Source organism: Martes martes (assembly GCF_963455335.1).
Source record: "Martes martes genome assembly, chromosome: 12".
Lineage (NCBI taxonomy): Eukaryota > Metazoa > Chordata > Mammalia > Carnivora > Mustelidae > Martes > Martes martes.
In genome coordinates this window covers 48,411,020-48,429,170 of record NC_137900.1, presented here as the reverse complement: position 1 = coordinate 48,429,170, position 18,151 = coordinate 48,411,020, and the positions used below count along the sequence as shown (strand labels likewise).

Here is an 18,151-nt window from a genome sequence, read left to right as displayed (position 1 = left end):
TCCACTCTAATAAATACTTATAATTATAAGTAATATATACTATTATAGTAATTAATATATACTCATATAATCTATTATGTTAAACACATAATACAATAAATTATGTTATAATAATTAGTTAATAATATAGTTAATATAATATAGCTAAGCTAATAGATAGGGAAGGTTTTAAGAACTTTGTAACAGCCTTTTCTTCTCACAGGGCCTAGGGGTCTGAAAAACATCCTGGGGGTTTGGTTAGGGGAGTCCCAGGTAAACATATAGAGTTTATCTGAAGTTGGCTTGTTGGTTAAGAGTCATTAACTTCTCCTTAAGGAAATTGTCAGTCTGAGACATTTCCCAACTGTCCACAGTCATATTGTACACAAATTGGCCAGTCATTGGCTCAGAGTTCAAAATAAGATTTGATCTGTCTTTCTAAAAAGCTGTAGGGTTGGGGCAACTGGGTGGCTCAGTCGGTTAAGTGTCTGCCTTCGGCTCAGGTCATGATCCCAAGAATCCCGGGATCAAGTCCCACATCGGGCTCCCTGCTCAGTGGGGAGTCTGCTTCTCCCTCTCCCCTTCCCCTCTTCTCATGCTCGCTCTCTCTCACCCTCTCAAAAAATAAATAAATAAAATCTTTAAAAACAAATAAACAAAAAAAGCTGTAGGGGTGCATGAGTAGCTCAGTCGGTTACGCACCTGACTCTTGATCTCAGGATTATGCATTCAAGCCCCACGCTCGGCTCCACACTGAATGTGACTACTTAGAAAAAAAAAATTAAAATTCTATAAAGTTCAGAAAATGTCCTCAATCAGGCATGGAGTCCACATTATCCCTTAATTAACTCGGTAGAGTCCATGTTCACAATTCACTACCACTGATCTCACCCCTGACGAAACCCGGTCCTGAACAATTCACAGAGGTAGGAAATAGCTCTCTAAAGAGTCAAGAATAAGGCCAACTGGACATTACTGTACATGAGCCATGAAGCCATGTGCTTCCATTGTTGTTCAGGCATCTCTGAAGGCATTCTGAATGACTTCCATCAAAATGAAGGAAAATAACATTACTCAGTATCAGAAAGGCAGGAACTATTACATAAACATAACCAAAAAGCACACCAATCTATCAACATTTCCAGAAAAAACACTAATTTAGGAAATACATGGCATTCTCATTTATTATAATCACAGGCTATGATATGAAAAACTCTCTCTAAACGAAATCAATGTGCTTAAAATTTTCAAGACTTCCATGGGAATTTACACAGGATGCTCATTCTTGGATCTCTCCCCAGAACACTAGAAGACATTCCCGCCAAGCGTGTAAAAGGAACCTAACTTTTACTGAGCACTGCCTGACCTAGCTTGAATCTTCTGCAAATTGAATCTCACGATGTCCAGGTAAGAAAACTATTGGGATTAGTAGTAACTAATGACAGCATTCCTAGATGGGGGTAGGGATAGGGTCCCTATTTTTTTCAGGTGTCAATTTATTGCTGTGGCTTTGGTTAATTATGTGGTTATTTCAACATTATCATCTGCATCCAGTTAACTCTAAAATGATACTCACAAAGCCAAGTTCCCTTCAAACCACTTAACTCCATTTAGTCTTCCATGGTCCTAAAGCTACTAAACCACATGGAAAATGCATGCCCTGCAAGAACCAGGTAGGGGTGAAAGATGAAAACTCACAGAGGAAGAGGATCCATCAGACTGCAGGATAAGTAACACAATCACAGCTTTTTAAAAAGCCCATTTTCTTACCGGTATGAGCACTAATATAACACTGACTCGTACTACCATTAATCATAATTAATACATAATTAAACATAATTAATACCTTAGAATAATAACAAGCATACCAAAACATACTTCATCTCTTTCAAACTTTTGAAATACTTTTTCTCACAAGATCTTCCAGTAGGATTCTTTCAATAAGTCATGGTGACACACAAACTGAATACTTAGTAAGCATATGGCAGGCCAACGAATTCGAATTCTATCATAGAGGCTTAGTGACTACCAAAACATAGGTGGAAGACAGCCTTGAAATTCCTACTTTTTTTTTTTTTTAAAGATTTTATTTCTTTCTTTGACAGACAGAGATCACAAGTAGGCAGAGAGGCAGGCAGAGAGAGAGGGGAAAGCAGGCTCCCCGCTGAGCAGAGAGCCCGATGCGGGGCTGGATCCCAGGACCCCTTAGGATCATGACCTGAGCCAAAGGCAGAGGCTTTGAGGCCTGAGCCACCCAGGTGCCCGAAATTCCTACTCTTAACTGCCTGTTTACTTAGCTTCTGCTCATGAGTAGTCTAAGACTTCTGTTTAGTATCACCTGCCCATGAGGGGCACCTGAGTGGCTCAGTTAGTTAAGCGTCTGCCTTCAGCTCAGGCCATGATGTCAGGGTCCTGGGATCAAGCCCCGCATTGGGTTCTCTGCTCAGCAGGGAGCCTGCTGTTCCATCTCACTGTCCCTCTGTTCCCTCTCTCTCTCAAATCAATCAGTCAATCTTGGTATCAACTGCTCCCGAATCTGAGCCAAAAACTGCTTACACATAATATAGCTTCTTCCCATAAGGTGAGAAAGGACAAACACACATGAAGTATTAATACATTTCATGCAGACTTGTCAACCTAAAGAAACAGAAACAACCCGCCAATAACCGAACACATTTCAACTGAGTCTATTCCATATCTACTCACAACTGGAAAATTGGCTTTTTCCAAATATTCAGTCCTTTCCTTTTGGCTACTTTACCTATAACTAAGGTTCAGTGAAAATATATGACATGTTCACTACAGAAGGAGGGAGGAAAACAACAGTATCACCTAAGAGCACCTGTGTGGCTCAGCCGGCTAAGTGCTGGATTCTTGATTTCAACTGTGGTCATGATCTCAGGGATTGTGGGATGAAGCCCTGTGTCAGGCCCTGTGCTCAGCAGGGAGTCTGCTTGAGATTCTCTCCCTCTGCCCCTTCCCCTGCTCTCTCCCCCCACCCCACTGTCTCAAATAAATGAAGAAATCTTAAAAGAAAAACAAAAACAGTATCTCCTAGTTCAAGGATACTTTCGTCCTTTTCACAAAAACTCCACTTCTAAGTTCTTATTAATGATACTGCCCTTGCTTACGCATGAATCTGAATAGCTCTTTAAGCATTTCACCCTACTATTCATCCTAACAGCACAATGACACTCTCATTTCTCTCAAAACTATCCAAGAAATAATCAAAGGAAGTGTAATATACCAACTTTCATTTCTCCCACTGATTCTTGAACATTTATTGAATAAATGAATAAACCTGATGGTCACTCTAGTACTTCCTAACCTTTCCCATCTCACGGCACACATGAAAATCAAGTTTCTAAGAAGAGTAGGGAGAACAGCTGAAAGACCAGGTGGCCAGAGGCGACCAGCCAAGCACCCAGAGCTTGGACAACTACCTGGGTGCCCAAGGCTTGGAGGGGAGATATTCTTGGCAAACCTGAAATGCACTTACACCATGTCAGTCTTCCCAGAACACTAACTGAGAAGCTCCCCACTACATGTTTTTGCCTATTTAGCATATTCCCACTTTTATTACCAGGAAACTATTTTTCCTTTGGTGAATCATCCCACCCTCTATTCACAGGATCCTGGTGGCACAGACAATTTCAGGACTGACACTTCACCCACTTCCATGCTACCCACGATGGCCAGTTAAAGTGCATTAAAGTGTCCCATTCTCCCGCCATAACAGCTGATTCAGTGTGGGCACGTGACCCAACAAATACCTCCCCATCTCCTTTCCTTTTGGACAGAATATAAGGTTATAAGGCTTTGGGCTGCCAGCCAATTCACAGAGGAAACAAAGAAACTATACAGTCAATATACTGTCTAGGCCATGCTTGTTCTAAATTCTGGAGCTAATAAAAGCTATTTAAGACAGATGGGTCTCTGTTACTTATAACCCAAAGTATCACCTTAGAATTTCAAAGACCAATGCATTTCCTGAGTATCAACACATAATTTGATGTAATATATGTTTTACACCAGTGGCATACAAAGGTCAGGTAACTTGCTATAGCACTTCTTTAGATAATCTCTGGGCATTATTGATGCATTAACTATTATAAAGATACTATCCTCTAAGGTGTCTGCACTGAAACAAAACATTTATTAGAAGCTGAATTATTACAGAAGGTGAAGGCAGAAACAAAGTGGGAAGCAAAGTGAAATTATTCAAATTATGCCTATGCCATATATGATACAGGTACTTGGAGAACATTACAGATCCATGTGGAGAATCAGACCATAAGAGGTCTAGTCAGAAGGAAAACATTTTGTGATCGGTAGTTATTTACTTGACTGGAAGGAAAAAGCATGCAAGTTGGGGATAAAAAAAATCCAAATATTAACTTCAGATCTTAGATGAACATATTTCTCCGACCTCTACAACTAAATTATTTCCTAAAGGAACACAAATTTTCCATAAAGGGATGAACTTTTTCTTCACTGTGTTTGAAAAGAAGCATAAGCACATACCATACCTATTTGGTGTGGAAACCCTTCCCTTCAGTCTATCCAGTGGGAAAAAATTAGATGACTTTACCAAATATATGGTTAAAGGGGGGAGGAGGAGTCTTAATAATGTCTGCCTACTTATTACACTCCAAGTTCTGTGCAGACAGGAACAATGATTATTCACCCTCATAACCCAGCCACGTTCATCCTTACTATACATAGCAAGGACTCAGTATTGTTTAGTTTATTAAAGACTGAAGATAGGATCAAACTGCCAAAAGTCAAAGAGAGATTAATGCCTATTACATAGGCATCTTTACCCTAAATTAATTAATCTGCATCCACTTCAAAAGATCAATATTAGGGGCGCCCGGGTGGCTCAGTTAGTTAAGCATCTGCCCTCGGCCCAGGTCACGATCCCAGCGTCCTGAGATGGAGCCCCACATCAAACTCTGTGCTCAGCAAGGAGTCTACTTCTCCCTCTCCCTCTGCACCACTCCCCCGACTTCTGTGCTTGCTCTTTTTCGCTCTGATAAAATCTTTTTATAAATAAATAAAAGTAAAAGATCAATATTAGAACTAAGGGATATTCACCTTGGAATAGGCTGCAAGAGTTAACAGAGTGTTACAAACGAGCAAATCTACCGATAAACCGTAGTACCAGAATAGCATCATGTGTAGCTTTCACAGTGAAATGTGCTTTCATTGAAGAAACGTTTGCATCAAGTATTCATTAACTCAGAGTACGGACAAAAAAGAACCAACTGAGGGGCGCCTGGGTGGCTCAGTGGGTTAAGCCTCTGCCTTCTGCTCAGGTCATGATACCAGAGCCCTGGAATTGAGCCCCGCATCAGACTCTCTGCTCAGTGGAGAGCCTGCTTCTCCCTCTCCCTCTGCCTGCTGCTCTGCCTACTTGTGCTCTCTCTGCCAAATAAATAAACCTTTAAAAAAAAAAAAAAAAAAAGAATCAACTGAGAAGATAAAAACAGCTTCCCAACCCCCCCCAAAAAGAATCAACCCATAATTTAAGATTTTGATCAAAACCATCTGCAAACCAAGAATAATCTATAATTCCAGGAGTTAAGCTCTACCCCCATTACTGTTCTATTATTTTCTTACTTTACCTGAGAAGAATCTGCTTGGGCTAATAATGTAGTGACCTTCAGTATCTGGCGAAGATTTTGTCCTTGATCTTCAACAAGGAGGTGAGCCAACAGAAGGAAAACATGCACAGGGATCACTGTGGTAATAGGGAGCAAGGACTCTACGGAAAACAGCCAGTCACTGGCCGCAGACTCTTCTCTCATTACTTCAAGGATCCTCCAGGCTGTAAATATTGATCCATACATGCTGGTTATAGGGAAAGCAAGCTTGTAGGAGAGCTGAAAAACCAACAAAAAGAGGCATGAATAAATGAATAAGTCTATTTGTCAGAGATATATTCATTTATTTTTTTATACTTCATTGTAAGAAATCAATCCTTCCAACAAAGTACAGAATTTTCAATTCCTGCCAAAAACTCCTCTGCACATATCTGAGCTAACAGGATTACACAAAAGTAAAACAGATGGAACTCTAGAACACCTGATTTCAACTCTTCCTCCTATTTACCATGTGCTCCTGGTTCCGGCAGGAGGGGAGAAAAGGATCAATATACAAGATCCAGAGGCAACAGAGTTGGGGGAAAAAAGCAAAAAACAAAACAAAACAAAAAACAAACCTATTATCACTAAAAAAAAGTATTCACCAGTGAGACGGAAGATTTTTCAAAATTTATTTTTATTTTTATTTTTTTAAGATTTTATTTGACTGAGAGAGAGAGAGAGACATCAAGAGAGGGGAACACAAGCAAGGGGAGAAGCAGGCTCCCCACCGAGCAGGGAGCACAACATGGGGCTCGATCCCAGGACCCTGAGATCATGACCTGAGCCGAAGGCAGATGCCCGACTGAGCCACCCAGGCACCCCAAGAGAAGATTTTTTTAAAAGATTTTATTTATTTATTTGAGAGAGAGTGCATGCACAGGGGGTGAGAGGTGGACAAACAGACTCTGCACTAGGTGTGGGCCCAACATGGGGCTCAATGCCAAGCCCCTGAGATCATTACCCAAGCCAAAAATCAAGAGTCAGAAAGAAGCTCAACCAACTATACCACCCAGGCACCCCGTGAGAGGGAAGACTAAAAAAAAAAAAAAAAATCACTGTATTCGCCCTGCTCCAGCTCTGGTAAGAGACAACCCTGGGCAGGTGGCAGACTTGGACTGAGGACAATTCATTTTTGTAACAGACAGAATGTTGACAGGAACAGCATTGGTTCAGCTGGAACCTGGGAATTAATAACTGTGAATAACTTCGGCAATAAGAAACAGCCTGACAGCTCTAAATTGAAATGATACCCAGAGAAGAGGTTATGCTTAAGTCAATCTGAGAAATGACTCCTCATGGAAATAAAGTAGTGCCGTCAGGGATAGAGAATAGACAGAACTCTGCCAAGGTGAGCAGTGTGCCCACATGGCTCAGAAGTCAGAGACATTAAAGAAGCATTAAATATTGCCTGCTAATAAAAAGATTCAATTCATTCAGAGCATGTGATGAAACAAATTAGAAATCTCTAGATTATAACTGTCCTGTTACGAGAGACTGACTTATACAGATACAGAACTGAAAAGATGGGAAGTAAAAATTAAGCCTTATAGGGGCACCTGGGTGGCTCAGTTGGATAAGCATCTGCCTTCAGCTCAGGTCATGATCCCAGGGTCCTGAGATCAAGCCCAGCATTGGGCTCCCTACTAGGCGGGGAGTCTGCTTCTCCCTCTCCCTCTGCCTGCCACACCCCATGCTTGTTCTCTGTCAAATAAATAAAATCTTTTAAAAAATTAAGCTTTATTAAAAAAAAACTTGTTTTAAAGTAGGCCCCACACCTGGTGTAGGGCTTGAACTCATGACCTTGAGATAAGTCTCATGAACCAGCCAGGCAGCTCTGAAATTTTTTTTAAATAATAGCTTTATTGAGATATAATTCATATACCATAAAACCCATCCTTTTAAAGTTTACAACTCAGTGAACTTTAGCAATTCATGGCATCACCATAGCTAATTTTCATCACCCCAAAAGGAAACCCCATACCCATTAACATCACTCCTCATTCCCCCAACACCACCCTCACAGCCCCTGGAAACCACTAATTAATCTACTTTGTTTCTATTCTGGCTATTTCATATAACAGGAACCACACAAGATGTGTTTTCTGGTGACCAGCTCCTTTCACTCAGCATGTTTTCAAGGTTCATCCATGCTATGGTTTGTATCAACACTTCATTTCTTTTCCTTAGCCGGTAATATTCCACTGAATGGATATACCACCTTTTTAACATTCATCAATTAGTGGACATTGGGTTGTTTCCACTTTTTGGCTATTATGAATAATGCTGCTATGAAGAGTACAAAAAAGTTTTTGTGAGGACACAGGTGTTCAATTGTCTCAAGTATATGCTTTAGAGAGATACCATTTGAAAGCAAATCCCACTGTAAAAACAAATGAGGAACCTATCTTTATTGACATGAGAAGAACTCTCATGAAAATACAAGATGCATACAGTGTGCCTGGAATGCTACCAATTATTTTTTTAAACAGTGTAGGGACTATATATTTGTATTTGCTTATACATGCAAAGAAAGTTATGAGACAAATACAAAGGAAATTAACATCCACTACTCATTTTTCATTTGAGAGGGAGGGAACTGGGCAACCAGAATGAAGGATGAGAAGAAAATTTCTGATTGATACCATTTTCTAATTTTTGAACCATTTTAATGTGTTATAATTTTTTAAATAATAAATTTTAAAAGTTAAATACTCACATTTATTACAGCCTTTTCTCTCTAAAAATACTTCCCCAACCCAAAGATGAAATTCACTGAAGACCCAAAGATGAAATTCATTGAAGTTCTTTCGACAAAGGACAAACAGCATTGGACTTGTGCTTTAAAACAGCAGGACGTTGGCATAGCCATGCCAGCTAGAGGTTATTACACAAATCTCTGAGCCTCACTTTGCTCATTTGTAAAATGGAAGTAATGACTACCTTCCTGCCAAGATTACTTTGGTACATAATGACACAATAAAGAACCTTGCAGTCTTTAAAGTTGCAAAATACAGAGAAATATGATCTCTGTCATCTTTAGGAGAGAAAAATAAAACTGGTGGATAGGAGTATAAAAGAAAGTAATTGGAAATCACCATCCACCATAAATTGAGTCAAAAGCAGCAACATTACCCAGACGGGTAAGAGTAAACATACTGAAACAGAAAGAAAATCCTGTTTTACTTGAAGTATTATGTTGATGGTTAGGCTCTGGTTTTTGTCTGTTTGCCTAGGGTTAGAACAGCAGCAGAAAAGCACAGTGTTGAATGAGACATCCCAGAACAGTCTCTCTGTCCCAGTGAGTGATGGCTGCCCTTGGCACAGTCCCAGGGCAAGGATGCAACCCAGGGCTTTCTCTAAGCACCAGCTACCAAATCCTGGCCCCACAGCCAGGGGGGGGAGGGCCTGAAAGTGCTGGCAGGCTCTCTGTTTTAGAGGAGAAAGCAGGTGTTCAAAAATAAAGGAGGTTTATGTTAGGTGAATTACATCTCAGTAAGAAAATACAAGAAAAAAGGAACCATAAAAAATAACATTTAAAGGAATATTAAATGGTTGTAAAACATCTACAGATACTAGTTGAGAATCTTTATTTGAAAAAGCTTGTAATAAAAATGTTCGAGTCTGTTAAGTATTAACAGTAAGACAGATATCTGATAGCACTTCTTTGCCTAAAGGGGTCTGAAAAAGAAACTGTGAGTTCAGCGAACAATACAGATTTTTATTAACTTTAAAGAGTAACACTCGTCTATGACACCCTGGGTGGCTCCATTGGTTAAGTGCCTGACTCTTGATTTCAGCTCAGGTCATGGTCTCGGGGTCCTGGGATCAAGCACTGCTGAGTATGGAGCCTGCTTGGGATTCTCTCCATCTCCATTTCCCTCTGCCACTCCCTCTGAGGTTTCACTCTTCCTCTCATGAGTGCTCTCTCACTCAAATAAATAAATCCTTAAGATTAACACTCCTCTGTAATAGTGACCAAAATAGGCTTAACCAAACTGGAGCCACGATTTGATCAGGAGAGGGGGTATGGAAACTCAAATCTGGAGCCCCTTGAAAGGAGGACAGATTTTTGCCAGGCCCTTCTAGCACTCACCAGATCAGAGGCAGAAGACTGGACTAGACAAAGCCTCAAGAGGCTCTTTCTGCCCTATACCTCCATGAAGAATCTAGTCAAGAGTGGAGAGGTTTGGGAGGGCTGCTTATCACCCAAGGACAACCCATACCGTCCTCAGTATCCATGTGATTCAGAAGATGATGGAAGATATGCAAGGTCTAAGACTTACTAATTCCTCTTAACTTCCAACGAGAAGTTTCTAAGAAGCCAATTTATTTTAATGTACTATGACTTAATGTTAACCTGTAAACCTGCCACTGTTCTGTTTACTTGCAAGTTCAGCACAAAGATGACAAATTACCAAAAGGGGGGAAAAAAATCAAACTGGAGTCAGTAGGATGTAGGCTCTATAGTTAAATAGTCAAAATCTGAATCTCAACTCTATTCCTCACTAGCTGTGTAATCTGGGCAACTTAACTTCTCTAGCCTCAGGTTCTTCAGTTGTCAAAGGAGTATTCTAAGAAGTCATCAGGAAAATGCAAATCAAAACCCTAAGGAAAAGGCACTTCACACCTGCTAGAGGCAAAAACATAGGCAATGAGAAGTGAGGATATGGACAAGTCGGAAGCTTCAGGCTTGGCTCGTGGGCATGTAAAATGGCATAGTTCCTGTGGAAAATAGTCTAGCAGTTCCTCCAACAGAGTTAGCATATGATCTAGCAATTCCACTCCTAGCTATCTACCCAAGAGAAATGAAAACACGTCCATGTAAAAACTTACATAGGAAGGTTCATAACGGCACTACTGATAATAGCCAAAAAGTGAAAACAACCCAAAAGTTCATCAGCAGATGAATGGAAAAGTAAAATGTGGTGTGTATCTATGCAGTGGAATATTGTCCAGGGATTTCTCCTACCGTGTCTGCCAGGGGCATATAGGAGAACCCAGGAGATGTCTTCCTGTGGAGGACCCAGGCCACCCCATTCACACCCCAGGAGGTGGTTTCCTACAGACCAGCTCTGGCCTGAGACACCCGAGAGAATGTCACCATCTAGCAGGCCACAGCCACATCCTTCCTACAAGGTCTCATCTTGATCTTGAGTAGGGAGACCCTCTCCATTCCTTCCTTTGGGTAATCTCTCCAGTCCTAGAAGTAGGAGCTTCTCCCTACATTTATCAATGAATATTCCTCAGAGCCTCTTTTAGTTGTTGGTCGGCGGCTCCGGGAGTGCAGGAGGAATAATAGAAATGACCACCGGGTCCGAGGTCTTCCAGCCTCCTGCCCCCCTTTCCTTAACCCTTGACTCTCCCGCCAAAAGGATGCATGCCCAGGTCACGTCTCCATAGGTAACCCTATACCTATGCAGGAAACAGAAGTATCAGGACCCCCCACCCCATACCCTCTGATCACCAAATAGCCTACCATATATGGATGTGAGCCCATGCCCTGCCTTGGCCCGATAAAAGACCCCTGCCAACTCCCTCCCAGCTCGACTTCCCCCACTCCCCTTTCTGGAGTCGAGGAACCTCGCCTGAGGGTGCCCACCTCCTCCCAGTGCGACTTTCCTGGCTCCCCTTCTCCTGAGCCCTGAAACTTGGCCGGAGAGTGCCTTTAATAAATCTTGCCTTGCGCCCACCTTGCCTGGTGTTGTGTTTACCTCACCTGTGAAACTTTACATTAGTCATTGGAGAGCATTTACTGGTTAATAATTCTCTGTATTAAGTTTTTCTTTGTTCAAATTACCAGCAGGATCTCTCTCTCCTGCCTAGACCCAGACTCATACCCTGGTACTTTCTTTCTCCCCACCACATTCTCTGGGGCCCGGGGTGCAAAGATTTTAAGCACATTAGAATTTACAACTAGTGTCTGATTTTTTTTTTTGCGGGGGGGGGGGGCCTAGGAAGACACAAATAGGTGGTTTTAAATATCCCATTTAATAGCTTAATAGAAGAAATCTTGTTTTTCACAGACCACTAAAAAATATTAAAAGCTTCTGGGATTATGTTAATCTTTAAAAGAAGATGAGTGGTTGTTTTAATAACTTACTTTTTTTAATTCTTAAAAACTGGAAGTTAAAATGTGTGTTTCATTTCATGGTTATCAACACGTCCGAAATGGGTAGGGAATACAGAATTGTGTGGTACAGAACATTTACCCTTGTTTCCATTCACCGGTAGAACTGTGCTTCTTAAAAACTGCTCTAGTTCTAAATCAAACACACTAAGTCAGAGTCACCCATCTAAAAAGAAATAATAAAAAACAACAAGACCTGTGGTTTTAAAGAAAGGTCTTTCTGTAATATACGGAGATGGGAAAATGATCTTCCATATCTTTAGGAGAAGCACACATCCCTCAGTGAATAGAAACATACCGAATGATTGTCATGTGGTAAACAATGTGTCAGGTGTTGAGAACGTGAAGTTAAATAGGTAACATCCTATCTTATTTCAGTATGTGGAAAACAGAGTATTCAATGAACAACTGGCTAAAAGACTTTGAATGCTCTCATCTATGATCGGGTCACAAAGATAAAGCAAAAACACTTCTGTGGAAAAAAAAAATACAAAAAGTTCAACAACTGTTGCAATTTCAATTTCAACATGCTTAGAAAATACAGGCAAAGTGTGAGAAAGGCCAAGATCCTTTCCCTCAATGAGCTCGCAGCATAGCTGGAAGAACATACACGTAGCCCTCTAACTTAAGACACAACACAACTGAGTAATACTAAAAGAGCTGGGGATGCCAAGAAAAGGGTCATGAATTCGGACTCCAGGAGGCTGAGAACATCTGGCTGGGTCTTGAAGAATGAGTAGGTCAGGCAAAGGAGACAAAGAGCATTACGAGCAAAAGCAAAGATTCGGGGAGAGAACTGGAGAGCTTGCATCCTGCTAAAATTTATAGGTATGTCTGATAGAGAGGGCTGGACGGGCGCGGAAGGAAAGCCAACAGCAAACTGTGGATTACAATTTTAAAAACGGGGATCATATCTCCACTCCAGCTTCCATTTTGCAGCACATTATCACAGGAGAATGTATACGGCCCTAATAGTATCCCTTCCTCGTCCCTCTTCCCAGCTGCTGAAGAGACAGTCTAACTATCAGAGTTAGTAAGATTCACACACACGTGAGTGAACAGTAAAGTGTATTGGAGTCGGGACGATTCTCAGGAAGTATCCATCGTCTCAGTTACGTGTCTGACCCTGTCATAAAGCGGTGAGAAAATTTTTTGTGAGCTGAAAGAATAGAATTCTCAGACATGGGGACATCTTGCCCTGCCCCCAGGTCCATCCAGAACCCAATCATTGTTCTACAGGACCAAACCACAACAGGAAGTAATTAGAAAATTTGGGCCACATTCTGTCCTATCAGGGTGGAGGTAAGAAGTTCCTTCTCTCAGGCAAGTCAACTACCTACTTCAAGTTTGAAAGTTCTAGACGAGCAATTAGGAATTCCAAAGCTGTAGAATAAGGTCAGTTTGCCTATACGCTGGTTTCTGCCGCACCCTCAAACCAGGAATTACAGTGCCTGCATTTGGGCTGCGAGGACATTTAACAACACACAACGAGACACAACCCTGCTTTTGCAGACGGAGAGACTGGCCTGCATTTATATACTATCTCTCTCCATGGCGACATGTTTCACCAGTTTCACTTCTTTAATCCTCATTCAATCCCCATCAAATTCATAGCTGGGAAAGTAATACTACATTTTACTGAAGGCAACACTCAAATACCAAAAAAGAAAATGTCTAACCAACGTGGGCCCAGAACCCAGCCACTAACCAGACGCTGACAATACTTTTACATTCTCTTGACAGAAACAGACAGATGAAGCGGACTGAGGTTCGTCAGCAGCGGGGAGCGGGGATGCAGTGTGAGAGACCTGCAGCCTTCCAACTGAAGGCAGCAATGGAGGGTAGGACACAGGAGACAACAAGAGCCATTTTGTCAAGGAAAATGGCCTAAGGTACCACATTAGAAAAGAAGACTAGAAGTCTCAGGTCTTACAGATCCCAGAACTTTCAGGCATTTGAGGAGATTTCCCACCTTGGATTGGCCCAGATGTAACAACATGCTGTGTAAACATGTAAATTAAATAGTATGATAAGAAAAAAGGATTCCTTGCTCAAATGTGTTGGAGAAGTACTAGGTTAAATGGAATTAGTTCCTTTTCTGCAGGATTTCTCATGACCTTGAACTGCTAATATAGTCAGAAAACTCAAAGAGGGGGGCACCTGGGTGGCTCAGTCGGTTGAGCATCTGCCGTCAGCTCAGGTCATAATCTCAGGGCCTTGGGATTGAGTAACACATCAGGCTCCTTGCTCAGCAGGCCCGCTTCTCTCCCTCTCCCTCTGCCTAGCCATCCCCACCCCTGCTTGTGTTTGCGCTCTCTGACAAATCAGTAAAATCTTTTAAAAAGAAAATTTTTTTAAAGAAAACTCAAAGAGGAAAAAATTATACAGCATCTCCAAAACTTATTTTGCACTCCCCTCTCACAGTCTAGAAGAATAGACTAAGAGCTACACCACTGTGTGACAGAATGGTAAAGTTCAAGGAGAGGAGTTTAAATCCAAACAGATATTCACCAGGAGGTGAGATTATCTGCACAAACAGAAGTCCCACATTACCACTTCACCTTTATTTAAGAGAAACAAGGCGCCTCGGTGCCTTAGTCGGTTAAGCATCTGCCTTCAGCTTGGGTCATGATCCCAGTGTCCTGGGATTGAGTGCCACATCCGGCTCCCCACAGGGAGTCTGCTTCTCCCTCAGCCCCTCCTCCCACACGTTCTCTCACTCTCAAATAAATAAATAACTTTTCTTTTTTTTAAATAAACATGAGAATCAAGGCTGAACTCATTACCTTTTGGTGGTCATCTCTGTAGGACTCCTGCTGTACCATTTCCAAAAGGTTCAGAGCCAACTGCTGCCTAGAGGGACCTTCTTCATCCACGGACATACAGTCTTCCAAGGCAGTAGAAGACAGTATCTGCAGAAGCGGCATCACTAGCACCAAGGATGACCTTGGGATTTTCTGACCCTCAGCAACAGAGAGGAGCTTCAAAGCTATTCATCAAAACAACAATTTGCATTAAAAAATTACTACCCCAATCAAACAAAATGCTATTTTGTTCAAGAGAGATATGCAAAAAGTTTTCTCATCCCTTTACAACTGGGTCAGACACACAACTGAGACAATGGATCTTACCCTTTTAGAAAGGAACATAAAAATTAACTATTGTCTAAAACAAGCTGTTAAAGTATGTTCCTGATAACTTTGGGATACTCATAGAAAAAATACATACCATAGAGTATAAACCAACTCTTTAAGTAAATGTGACTTTCTCTAAAATACAACTCAACTGGGGCACCTGAGTAGCATCTCTCGGTTTCAGCCCAGGTCATGATTTCAGGGTCCCAAGACCAGGCCCCACATCAGGCTCCATGCTCAGTGCAGAGTCCACTTGAGATTCTCTCCCTCTACCTCAGTCCTTCCCCTTCTTCCCCTCCCCCCCACACACTTGGATGCTCTCTCCCTTCCCCTCAAATAAATAAATAAATAAAATCTTTAAAGATAAATAAAATACAATTCAACTTTTGTCCTTTTATTGCCAGATCCTTCCACTGCCCTCCACAGAGCCAAGAGACCGGAGTTCCTGATCAGTGGATTTTAAGACCAATGTGCATGCTTCCCTTACAAACCCAGGTGAGAATTATATTGAGATGCATTGGTAAAGGGAGGCAAAATAGGGAAGTCCTTCACTGTAATTGCTAAAAAGTCAATCAGGAAAAGTCTCAGAGTCCATAACCAGTAACAATCAAACCCATTTTCATAAATGATCTTTTTTTAACATGGACACTCAACTTATACATCAGAAATACACACAGAAAAAAAAAGAAAAAAGGAAGAAAGAAACACAAGTGATGACTTACTCACATATATAATCTCCCCTAGACCATTAACAGAATGAGATAAAGCAGAAATATATTCTTCACAATTATTAGATGAACCCTAATTTACCAAAAGATGTTATTCATAGGCTTCTGAGCTAGATTATCGATCAATCAATCTCCCCACAACACCAAAAAAAGTCTAGTCTACAAGCCTTAAGTCATGTCAGTGAGTTGCCAATATTTTCTTCTCATCATTTGGCAGTCAAACCTGAACATGGTATGAAGTACAAACACCTGTTATTCTAACACTGCTAATTGACCTTTCCTGCCTAAATATTAGTCTTTTTTAATTAAATTTTAAAAATATGGAATACTTCATGAATGTGCAAGTATCTTTGCACAGCGGGCATGCAAATCTTTTCTTTATCATTCCAATTAAAATATTAGTTTTAATCCCTAATTGTCCCTGAGAGAGTATGAAAATCCATTATCTCTAATAAAACAGGAAATGTACACATTTCTATCTTCTATATTATAAATCTTCCAGGCATTTTTATAAATTGCTATTTACAATCAAGGTTAGTGTTAATAATTAAGAAGCATAACACTGTATTAATGCTGTGGATTTGTCAAATTTGAAATCATCAATATCTTCTTGGTTATCCTATTGAAAACTCTTTCCCAATATACTAAACAGCCCATCTTCCCTACTCTTCAACGTAACATAATGGATAATGGAAACGCTCTGTCACTAGATTGTAGTGCTGGTTGCACAACTCTGTAAATTCATTTTTTTTTAAAGCCCTTTATTGTACACTTAAAAATGGTAAGCTTGGGGCGCCTGGGTGGCTCAGTGTGTTAAAGCCTCTGCCTTCAGCTCAGGTCATGATCTCAGGGTCCTAGGATCGAGTCCCGCATCGGGCTCTCTGCTCGGCGGGGAGCCTGCTTCCTCCTCTCTCTCTGTCTGTCTCTCTGCCTACTTGTGATCTCTGTCTGTCAAATAAATAAATAAAATCTTAAAAAAAAAATGGTAAGCTTTGTGGTAAATAAACTATACCTCAATAAAGCTGTTAAAAAAGAAAACAAAACTACAGCTGTCAGTGGGTGGAACTGGAGGGTATTATGCTGAGGGAAATAAGTCAATCAGAGAAAGATAAGTATCATGTGATCGCACTCATATGTGGAATTTAAAAAACAAAACAGAGGATCATAAGGAAGGGAGGAAAAAATAAAACAAGATGAAACCGGAGAGGGAGAGAAAACCATTAGTGACTCAATCTCGGGAAACAAACTGAGGGTTGCTGGAGGGGAGGAGGTGGGATGGATGGGGTGGCAGGGCAATGGACACTGGGGAGGGTATGAGATGGAATGAGCACTGGTATTATACAAGACTGATGAATCTACTGAACTCTACCTCTGAAACCAATAATACATTATATGTTAATAAATTTAATTTCAATTTAAAAATGGGAGAAAAACAACAACAACTATGGCTATCAGAAGTACCAGCCCTGGCAAATTATACCTCTGGAAAGATGCCATGTGCTCCGCTTGCAGAACACCACCATCAACAAAAAGGCAAAAGTACTTCAGAAAGAGCCTCAGGAGGAGGGCGCAAATGAGGCAAGGCCAACAGACAAAAAAGAGCGCAGGAAGCCAAGGGCCCCCTCCACGTGCTACAGCCATTCTCAAGACAGATTGTAAGTGGAAAAGGAATTCACCTCAAAATCACGATGAATTAAAATGCCCACAATGAGCTACACAATCAGTATCTACCTCTTTACACACTTTAAAATGAGAGTGGGGATGATCGACAGATCATGGCACCATGCAACATAATTTGGACAGGTTCTCCATTACTACATAGATGTTACCCCAAGTAAAGAGACACAACACTAGCATAAAAGCTGCATTTTAAAGGTGTGACTTGGTTGCCAATAGGCCAGACATATCAACCTGGTTTTTTACCATATTCTTAAATAGAACATTTTTACCCCCCCGCTTTAGTCCCATTCCTACTGGTAGGACAGCTGAGATACTTGGTAAATTATGGTGTATGTGGGGAGCCTTTGCATAAAACACCTTGTGGGATATGAAAAACAAAGTTCTATTTCAGAATGATTAACGAGGAAAATTTCTAGAATGAAAACTCAAAGTATAGAGGACTTTCTAGCATAGCATAACACATAGCTCAAGGGACTCCCCCCAACACTTACGTTATACGTACATTTTACTCTTGTGAGGTTATTTTTATTTACCTAAATTTAGGATTGGCTTCTGCTGACTTGCTGGTGTCTGCAGCAGTAAGAAAGCTATTCCAACTGTGACCGGTTCAACAGGAAAATCCTAAAAGAGAAACAAGAAAGGAGTTGAAGTTCCCAGAGCCATGGCTTTTTAATAGCATGTATCCAGGAAGAGTGTATTTAACATGAAAGATCATCAACCCATTGTACAAAGCTATTTACGGTAAGCCAGCTCTACTATAGGAAGAATGGGGACTCCACAGCAATCACACATAAATTCAAAACGTTATCATATCTGGTTGAAGAGCAGAGGCTATCCACCAAATTAATTTAAAGA

The 18,151-nt window shown here is 41.0% G+C and overlaps 1 protein-coding gene across 2 annotated transcripts in view; it reads right to left on the bottom strand.

Moving 5' to 3' along the window:
- Positions 1-18,151, bottom strand: part of FOCAD (focadhesin) — a 303,850-nt gene that overhangs the window by 194,671 nt on the left and 91,028 nt on the right. For both annotated transcript variants that reach the window (XM_080819443.1, XM_080819444.1), the window contains exons 9-11: positions 17,830-17,917; positions 14,541-14,743; positions 5,607-5,864 (exon numbers count right to left, since the gene is read on the bottom strand). In XM_080819443.1, coding sequence (XP_080675569.1) covers positions 5,607-5,864; positions 14,541-14,743; positions 17,830-17,917 — 549 coding nt within the window. The remainder of the gene's footprint in view (positions 1-5,606; positions 5,865-14,540; positions 14,744-17,829; positions 17,918-18,151) is intronic.